Source organism: Bombus vancouverensis, unplaced genomic scaffold (assembly GCF_051014615.1).
Source record: "Bombus vancouverensis nearcticus unplaced genomic scaffold, iyBomVanc1_principal scaffold0036, whole genome shotgun sequence".
Taxonomy (NCBI): domain Eukaryota; kingdom Metazoa; phylum Arthropoda; class Insecta; order Hymenoptera; family Apidae; genus Bombus; species Bombus vancouverensis.
In genome coordinates, this window is record NW_027468927.1 from 653,492 (window position 1) to 664,026 (window position 10,535).

Below are 10,535 nucleotides of genomic sequence, written 5' to 3' on the forward strand. Positions count from 1 at the left end.
GCGCGAAGCCCTACAGAAAAAGCCGACCTGTTCGCTAAACACTTGTCAAAAGTATTCAAACCCCATTCCCCCAAAGCCGCCGCGGACGTTACCGAATACCTGCACACCCCCTTCCAAATGTCCCCTCCTATCGAACCCTTCTCCTCTGCAGAGACTATAGAAACAATCAGTCGCCTAAACCCCAAGAAAGCAGCAGGACACGACCTAATAAGCAATAAAGCAATCAAGGAACTTCCCACAAAAGGGATAGCACTCATCACATCGATTTTTAATGCTATCCTTCGCCTGGAACACTATCCTAAGGCCTGGAAAATCTCATTGATTACCCTCATCCCTAAACCCGGTAAACCGATACACGAAACCTGCTCCTATCGCCCAATCAGTCTTTTACCTACCCTGTCCAAACTATTCGAGAAGATGCTCACGAACCGACTCCTTCCAATCCTAGAGAACTTGAAAACACTCCCAGATCACCAATTCGGCTTCCGAAAACATCATTCTACAGTAGAGCAAATCCACCGCTTAACTCATACGATCAGCCAAACACTCGAAAAGAAAAAATATTGCTCAGCGGTTTTCCTAGACATCCAACAGGCATTCGACAAAGTATGGCATGAAGGGCTACTATACAAGATTAAAAAGATCCTACCTCACCCCTACTACTCCATCCTAAAATCTTACCTAACCAATAGACAATTCATGGTTAAATGCCTAGACGCCACTTCCGCAACATTCCCAATAGAAGCCGGCATACCCCAAGGTAGTGTCCTCGGACCCCTACTGTACTCCATCTACACTGCCGACCTACCTATATCAAACGATATAACAATAGCGACATTTGCAGACGACACAGCGCTATTAGCTACCCACGCAGACCCGGTAATAGCCTCATCCACTCTCCAGCGAAGTCTCGACTCCATGGAAAAGTGGTTTCACAAATGGGGTTTCAAAGTCAACGAAAAGAAATCCTCACATGTAACCTTCACGCTCCGAAAACAAACCTGCCCCCAGGTCACCATCAACGATGCAACAATCCCTAGCAGGGACACAGTCCGATACCTGGGCATGACCCTGGACAGGAGACTAACGTGGAAGACACACATCTCAGATAAAACGAAGCAACTAAAGGACAAACTAAAAAAACTCTATTGGCTCACGGGCCGACGCTCCAAACTAAACATAGAGAATAAAATTACCCTCTACAAGACCGTAATAAAACCTGTCTGGACCTACGGAATCCAACTATGGGGAACAACAAGTAACTCCAACATTGAAATACTCCAACGCTTTCAATCGAAAACGCTAAGATCCCTAATTGACGCACCTTGGTATGTAATCAATGAAACAATACACCGCGACCTCAAGATACCCACCGTCAAAGAGGAAATAGCAAAATATAGCGACAGATATAACAAAAGAATCAACAAACACCGAAACCCCCTAATCACTGGACTACTCGATACGACGGACCAGATTCGCAGGCTGAAGAGGCACTACCCGCTAGACCTAAACGTTAGATTCTCTTAATTATCCAAATTAAGCATTTGCACTTACTTATAATACTTATAAATTATACCTATCTATAATAAGTATTAACTTATTGTAAATAATCAGCCATGTCACTGCGCCACGCCAGAAAAATTACTGAAAATTCTCAACGCGAGAATTGATTGTAATTTCAACAAATAAATAAAAAGGTATGGGAAAGCTTCTGGCGGGATGTAGCCTGTTGTCAGAGTGTTTTTGTAATATGTGTCATTTGGAAATAAGCAGCTGAAGATTAAACTATTTTCTTTTATCTTTGCCGCTTGCGCGAAGTGGTTTCGTATTAGCTTTAGGATGTGACAGTCTATGCGGTGAACGTTGGCTAGGTCGTATATTATTTTGTTTTTTACGTATTTTTTGAATCCGCTGTGTTCGGATCTGTAAGTGCTCAGACAAGCTCTGATGCATTTTCTTTCGAATATGCGAATTTTTTCCATTTGGGAGGCTGATATGTTGTACCAGATTGGGCAGCCGTAGGTTATGATCGGTCTGATTAGTGCTTGATAGCATAGAATTTTTACTTTGCTGTCGAGATGTTTGGAGTGGAATAGTTTTTTCATTTTCCAAAATGCTTTATTGGCCTTGGTAAGTTGAATTTCGGTGTGCTGCTTGTAGTTTAATTTGTAATCTATGTTTACCCCTAAGTATTTTACGCAATTTTTGTGTGGTATGAGGGCCCCTTTGTCTGTTTTTTCTCTTATCTGAAATTTTTTGCAGTGTTCTCTTTCTATTGGGCCGATTTCACTTGACTTGGGCCTAAACAGTATGGTTTCGCATTTACTTATGTTGATTTTTAGTTTCCATGCGTGGTAATAGTCGTTTATTTTCTCAAAGAGTTCTTGGAGTTCCGTTTTTATAGTTTTGGTTTTGCGGCCTGTTACGTAGATGATTAGGTCGTCTGCGAAGGCTATGGAGCGTTTATGGATGGATGTATTGAGCTCAAAGAGGTTTAGTAAGTCGCTGTTGTAAATACTGAAAAGTAACGGGGAATTTACTGTACCTTGTTGTAGACCGTTTTTTATGGAGAATTCTTTGCTTGATGAGTGTGAACCTTCTGTCATTGCGAATGTTCTGTTTGTGATCATGTCCCAGACTATTTTAATCAGGTGTTTAGGGAACTTTTTTTTGATCAATTTGTATATGAGACCTGGGATCCAGACTGTGTCGAAGGCTTTTTCGAGGTCTATTAAGCAGGCGGCTACTCGTTCTTTTGCGTTTAGAGCCCAGCAGATGTCCAACGTGAGTTTGTTTATTGCGTGGATTGTGGAGTGTTTGTGTCGGAAGCCGAATTGATTCTCTGGGATTATGTTATTTTTTGTGCAGAAGGAGGTTAGGGGGTTGTTTATGATTATTTCAAATACTTTGCTTATGTTGGGGAGGAGACTTATGGGTCGTAGGTTTGCGGGCGATGAGCCGTCTTTATCCTTTTTTGTTATAGCTATCAGTTTGGCTTTTTTCCATTTTCTGGGGAAGTATGTGTTGTTTAGAGCATTGTTGAAGAGTACTGTGTAGTACCATTTTATTTTGTTCGGTAGGCGCTTGAGTAAGATGTTTGGGATGCCGTCGAAGCCGGAGGATTTTTTGTTGTTTAGTTTGGAGAGGATTGTGTTTAGTTGATTGTAATTTGTGAAGTAGTTTATTTCTGGATCTGGTTGTTTGGGGTTGTCTGCGGTGTTTTCGTTTGGGAATGTGCAGACTGTTTTGTTTAGCGTGTTGTCTTGTTCCAATTCATTTTTGAGTTTGTTTGTTTCGACGATGATAATTCTGTTTAGTTGTTCTCGGCCCATGTGTTCGTTTTGCGTGTGTATTTTGGAAAAGTGGGTGCCGATAATGTCTAGTTTTTCTATTGTTTTAGATATTATGAAGTTACCCTCGGTGTCTTTGATGGTGTTGTATATCGTTATACCTGCTTCTTGGATGAGGGAGGCATTTTCTGGGGGCAATTTGAGAGGTGGGATGGGGTTTTGTTCTTTTGCTCTAAAGATTTGATTTATTTGTGGGAACATGTTTGCTGAGTCGTTTTTGGAGATGTTTTTTATTTTGTTTGTCCAGTAATGGTTTATAGAATTTGCGAATTCTTGTTTCAATTGCGCTTTTATTCTGTGTAGTAGGTACTTTAGGAATTCTAATTCTTCTCTTTTGTCGTAAGAATAGTTAAATTTTATATTGTTTATTTTAGAGAGTATGTAGCTTTTATCTCGGTGTAGATCTTTTATTTTATTGTTGATATAGGGCTCGCATGAATTTTTTTGTTTTATGATTGGCACGGATTTTTGGAGAGCGATTTGTGTATGTTTTTCTATTTCGTCTATGAATGAGTCGATTTGTCTATTTGTTAGGTTGACGTTGTTGTAGATCTTTAGGTCGCAGTTTTGTTCAAGTATGTTTTGGAACTTTTTCCAGTCTGTCTTTTTGTAATTGTACCTGGGTGTCTCGGTCTGAGTTTCGAGTGTTAGGAAGTCAGATGTATTTTTGTTTATGTGAAATACTAGGGCGTTATGGTCACTGTCATAGGCTAAGGTATTGAGAGTGTTATTTGGACGTAGGTTTTGGAATTTTAGTCGCGCATCTGCTAGGCATATGTCCAGGTATGAGCCTCCTTTTGGGTAAGAGGGTAGCTCGGAGCTGTATAAGTTTGTTTTGTAGTGGATGCTTTTATTGTCTAGCCAGTTTCTAATGAAGTTGCCTCTCGTGTTGTTTATTTCGTTTTTCCAGCTTGTATGCTTTGCCTTAAGGTCTCCTGCTATTATATAGTAGTTTTCCGGTTTGTTGAGCTGTAAGAGTTCGAAAAGATTATTGAATTCGTAGTTAAAGTCTTTCTGGTTTTCGTAGGTTGCGTAGGCTGCAGTGATGAATAAATTTTCCTTATTGCTTATTTTTATTTTTATGATCATTGTTTCTCAATATTGTTATCAATAAGAATTGTTTTGTATTTTATAGGGTTTTTTATGAGGATCGCTGTTCCTCCTCCTTGACTGGCGTTCGGTCTGTCGTGTCTTATCATGGAGTAGTTTTTGAAGTGTACATTGTGTCTTTTGTTTAGTTTTGTTTCTGAGATGAGTACCATATCGGGGGCTTCTTTATTTATTAGGGTTAGCATACTGTATCTTTTTTGGTTTGAAATTAAAGAGTTAGCATTTATTGTATTTATTTTCAGATGCTTTAGGTTAAATTTACGTGTTTTTTGCTGTAATTGTTGGTTTAGTGGATTTTGGTTATTCGTCATCTGTACTATTGAAAGTGCTGAAGATGGCGTCGAACCTTTCTTCGTGCGTTGATAGTGTATTTTTTATTTCATTTAATTGCATTTGTTGTTCTTTTAACGCTTGGAGAATAGCTTTTTTAAAGTCTTCGATAACGTTTATAATGTTTAGATGGGGGGAGTTATCGATTGTAATTGAGCTTTGGCTTGAGCGCGGATCTAAGTTTGTTAATTGTTATGTGTTTTCGATTGTTTGATTTAATTTTGTTTGTTGTTTCACTACGTCAGAGAGCTTTAGTTCTGGGACGTATTTACGGCGTATTTGGGCAATTCGTTTTATCTTTGTTTCTTTGTCTTTCTTGATTTTATCGGCTAGCTTTTTACGAAGCTCTACGAGTTTGGGGCAACATTTGTATGACGCGGGGTGTCCGTAGTTTTTGCAGTTAACGCAGAATATTTTGTCTTTGGTTACTGTGTTTTCTCTTTTTATTTTGCAGTCGCCTGGACCATGGGGCTCAGTGCATCTAACACAGCGGTAGTTTAGGTTACAGTTTTGTGCTGTGTGACCTAATCGCTGGCATTTGTGGCATTGAGTTATATCATCATTTTTTAAAATTATTTTTTCCCATTTTATTCTGAAGTAGTTAAAATGGTTAACTTTTAACAAGTTACTTATATTACTGTCGGGGGATACTTGTATTATGTAAATTGGGAGCAATATATTGTTCTCCCTTGATCTTTTTGTCGTGAATCGTGTGACTTTTGTGAATTTTACGTCGTCTATTTGCAAGGCTTGTAGGTCTGTGAGTATTTCTGTTTCGGTGTAACTATTGTCTAAACCTTTTAACAAGTATGTATGGTGTTTCTCTGTCTCTGGTAGAAAAACCAACTTTCCTTAGTTAAGCCGTGGTATTCTCACGCACGCTGCAACTTTCCTCCCACTAACCAATTTCTCTCGAGGGCGGTTAAGACCCTTCGTTTAACCAATTAAAAACGAAGCCTATTCCCTCACTCTCCTAAACAACATCGGCACCAACAAATCCGATGGTCCCGTGCGCTAGACACACCCATCCTTAGCTTTCCTCCGACACATCATCGTCTCCCAAGACGGTACTGATTTCACATCCTTCGAACGGTCAACATCCTTCGAGCGGGTAGACACACCCGCAGATCAGTCACTCAATCATCTCGTACACACGCACCAGTGTAACTATCCTCGTTATAAGTTGTGGAATAAACGGTGAAATATAACTTACTACTGTGTCATATTCAATCAACCACCTCTGTTATCTTAACCGAAACAGGGGAACGACTACTTCGCGGCGTCGATTCACCGAATCGTAGCGAGAATTTACGCCTCTCGCTGACGCGTTTTCCTCGCGACCGCGTCTCTCCGCGAACGGTCGTAACAATAGGTGAGAAAAACTAACTTTCCCTTGTCAAGCCGTGGTAGACAAGAGTCTTTAGAAATTCTTCGGAAACAGACGTTTGTTTGGTTTGAAGGACCTCTACTAGGAAATTCCTGAGATTTATGGAAGATACTTAAGGCTATCGAGGGTACGCCGTACGGAAGAGCGGACATCTGGTGTCCGTCTGGCCCGCGGTGAGTGACCTGGGCCAGGCAGAGGGTCGCCCGGCGTAACACTCTGGTTCAGATTGTAGTATACTAAATCTGTTTTTTGTTATGATTGCTGGACGATACGAGATAGGACAGATGGTGGTATCTAGCGATCCAAAGAACCTGAACCTTGCCCAACAACTAGCAGCTGATAGAGAACAATGGTTACGAGATGCAAATCGTGTTGCCAACCGCCCAAAGAATCAATCTCACAACATTACATTAGTATCCAAGCGAACTACTACCGATTCACAGCCACAAACTTTTGCTCAGCTACCTAGCCGACCATTAGACAACCGCATGAAACCGAAGTGTCCAAAGTGTTTACGAATTGGACACACAGCCGAAAAATGCTACTCTCGAAATTTTCCATTCGCCAGCCAAGGAAAGATTCCACCTCGAGTAAACCAAACAACGGAGAACCCAGAGGAAGCTTACCTCGAGTTAACTGCACCACCACCGGAAGATTACTATCAATCGTACTGCAACGAAGAGACGGAGGAAGAGCCAGATTCCTCATCGATACCGGAGCAGGAATCAACCTTATAAAAGAAAAAGCCTCACTAAACGTCCAAACTTCTAACCCAAAAACCTTCCTAATGGGAAGTGACAAACATACCACTAACAAAATTTGCAATTTAACCATGCTCAAGAAAAATCATCAATTCTACGTAGTCCCTAACAACTTTCCCCTAATCGAAGATGGAATAATCGGACTCCCATTCCTTACAAAGTATCAATACAGCGTCACTAACAATAAACTAACCTTAGACGAAATTATATTACCATTCCAGGAAACCGATAGCAAGATAAGACCAGGCGAAACTCTAATCTCAGCCTGGAACTGATTGATGCCCGCTACTTTCTCTATGAGCGTTACCGTGTCCTTTGGGTCTTGTAGCGTTATGTTGATAGGCGGCGGTTTGTTATCCCTTGTAGTGGATGGGGCGTTCGTACGCCCCTCTGCGGTGTATCTGGTGGGGCGTCCGTCCGGTGCTCGGTCCCCCCTTGGCGATGCTGGTGGCGCTGGGCCTCCTGGGTTGTACGATGGGGTCTGTCGCCCCTGCAGTGTTGATTGTTTTGGTGGTATGGTGGGACTGTGTTTTCCTATTTTGCCTCGTAATGTTTCGTTTTTCTTTTTTATTTGTTCTAGCGTTGAGCTCGAAGTAGAGTAGTTTGATGGTCCCGGTTGTGGATGAGGCTCTGGTTCAGATTGTAGTATACTGAATCTGTTTTTTGTTATGATTGCTGGAGGCGAGGTAGCTCTTACGGGCTTCATGTTTTTCATTTCTTTAGCCTTTTCTTCTTGGCTGGAGTGATAATCTATAACTGTGTTTCCTAGGATGTTTACTAGTCTTTTCGTCCTGGCAACCAGGTTTGGTTGTGGGTTGAGTTTCCGCGTCTTTTGAGCGGAAAGTCTTAAACTATTCTTGATTTTTTTGGCTGTTTTTTGTGTGATTATTTTTCTCTTGATGGCTTTTTTTATCGGGTCCACGGTGGGTTCCGTTTCGTTGCTTTTGGCTTCATTATCGGTAACTTCTATCTTTTTATACAATTTTATTTTGTCTTATTTTATTTTATTTTATTTTTATTCTTATTTGTATTTATAGAGATGATGTCAATGCAATATTTTTCACTTTTTGTCACTTATTCCTTCTACTTTAACGAATGTTTGTCTACTTTGACGCGCGTACTGAGAGGTCCGTCCTGCTCGGAAGTCTACAGTCAACTGACCACTTCTTTTTTCCTGAATATTAAGAGCAAGTAACAAAATTACTCACTTCAGCCAACTCTCATACCACGTTGAGTGCACTCGTTCTCGTCCGATCACGAAAGTTAAGCAACGTAGGGCACGGATAGTACTTAGATGGGTGACCGCTTGGGAACTCCGTGTGGTGTTGGCTTTTTTTAATTTTTTCCAATTCTTCCTACTTTTCTTAATAATTTATGGTCATGTACATCGTGTTAAAAATATACTTTTAGTATTACAGCGTATGTCAATGTCGTGGTTATTCGTTATACATTCAAGTACGCTTGTTTGAAAGTCAATAGACTATTGCTGAATCACGTACTACTTATAAATTGTTGTCTAGCACGTAAGTGTAATTTCATGTACATTATACACTAGTACTGTGCGCTATAATTCATGAACTGCACAATAGATTTAACGCACCAATTATCTATGCATCTATTACACTGATTCCTGCAGTAGTTTTTACTTTCCACACTCTATGGCCGCCGTTTGCACAAAACGGCTATTTATATTTATTCCAATTTTTATTCCACGGATGACGATGTAATAAATTTGTTAACATATAGCAAACTCGATACCGAATATTCATTACATACGTCTAATCCATTATGTCATTCGTGGTTTAAGTGAATATTTACTTTCACGTTAAAAAGACAAAGAAGGTGAAACCATACTAATTGCTGTACGTTCTGGTCGTTGTAAAAGATTTTGGATGGAAGAAACATAAACAGCTTGGTTTTCTTTTCCTAATCAAATCCAGTCTCTTTCTATGATAACGCAACGGATATCATAGAAAACAACGGATATAACATAGTTGATTAAATAAACCAGTAACACCATAAATTAATTATGCGCATAAAGTTCATATTACTTGTCTACCAACCAACCAACCAACCAACCAACCAACCAAACAGCACAAGTTATGTGATATAAATAACCTGATGAGATAATCTTTCAAGCACGAGTCCAAAATCTACAATGGCACAACTTTTCTTCGAAACAGAGACGTCCAGCTGTTTTTTCTACAACCCGTTTTCACTATGAATTCAATGGAACACCGTTTGGCCTAAAAGGTGTAGCCACCTGAGTAAAATTTCATACATTTAGGTGGACGTATGCACATCGTTCATCTTCACGAACATTTATACGTAAAGTCACATACACGTATTGTCTTCATAGTTGTTCGAAAATCGTGTCTCCTTTGCGATGAATTACAGTAGAGTTTTGTACAGTAGTGAATTACTTAGAGAAGACAGCGCAAGCGAAACAGGAAAAGGTGTGAGAGTCGGCTTAATAAGATACATATCGGTCAAACAATGTCGGCCTTTTTCATCCAACGCTTGCATAAAATGCTAACAGTTATTCTTTTCGTAAAACAATATCAATTATTTATTAGCATACTATTTTTATAATCAATTCGTTATATTTTTTGTATGATTGATCGCAATTAATCGGTCGTCATTCCCGTTACTGGGGGGAAATCAACCTACAGGGCCCTAGCGTTCCCTTTAACACGCCACTAAGTTCGACGGTTGAGTAGTGTAAAATGATCCGAATTCAATCGTCCATGAAAGAATACTAATTATCCATCAGTCAATGGTTAAACCTTATGTTTAATTTTTTTTAATTAAATTTTTACTGACTTTTTTGTGAGATTTTTCTGATTAAAATGAGGCCAAACACGATATAATTTATATCACATTTATATGTATATGTCGGAGATAAAAGGACACCGAAGCCTTCCCTTTGGAATTTGGGAAAACCCCTTAACACATTAATCTAGATTCTACTATAGCCGCAATTAAGCAATTGTCGTTATTCAATCCGATTGTATTTGTTCGAGATTTGTGATAATGAATTTGGGCTCGAGGCGACAATCAGTCGCCGAATGTAGCCGCGGTCAAGGGATGAACGCTTTCTCTAACAGAGGTATAGAGAAATTCTATAGCTCTCCTTAAAAGAAATAATTGTAGCGGCACTCGACAGTAAACATTCCAACGGTTTCTGTCCCGTGGCTCGCCACACGCAGACCCTATTCTCCGGCTAAGATGATTACCAGATGTCGATGCATCTCCACAGTACATGTTCAGCAAGCTTGAGAACCCGTTATAAATTTTAAGATTCAGTTTACTAAAGTCCTTCAAACAGACAAACAGTTTTTGTCCCAACTACGTGAAGATAGGGGAAATGTATTTTTTTCACGAACGACGCTTCCCACTAGCAACCTTCCCTCAAGGGCGGCTAGCATCCTTTTCTCGATACCAACATGGAAATTGACCAATTGACAGCAACGTCAATTTCCCTCACTTTCCGAACAAGGGCTTTTCTCGACGAATCCGATGACCTCGTGTCCTTAGACACACCCCATCACAGTTTTCCTCTGCAGCATCACCCTGACGGAAAGTCATTCTCTCTCG

At 40.1% G+C, this 10,535-nt stretch overlaps 1 protein-coding gene and 1 non-coding gene across 2 annotated transcripts; one reads left to right on the forward strand and one right to left on the reverse strand.

Moving 5' to 3' along the window:
- Window positions 1-1,619: 1,619 nt before the first annotated feature.
- Window positions 1,620-4,440, reverse strand: LOC143304455 (uncharacterized). Its single transcript, XM_076626934.1, has 2 exons — window positions 2,546-4,440; window positions 1,620-2,452 (listed from the first exon to the last, which is right to left on the reverse strand). The coding sequence occupies exons 1-2, from the start codon at window positions 4,437-4,439 to the stop codon at window positions 1,620-1,622; spliced, it is 2,727 nt and encodes a 908-aa protein (XP_076483049.1). The 5' UTR covers window position 4,440.
- Window positions 4,441-8,150: 3,710 nt separating this feature from the next.
- Window positions 8,151-8,269, forward strand: LOC143304476 (5S ribosomal RNA). The gene has a single exon (XR_013061138.1). It is a non-coding gene; the product is annotated as a 5S ribosomal RNA (ribosomal RNA).
- The last annotated feature ends 2,266 nt before the right edge of the window (window positions 8,270-10,535 follow it).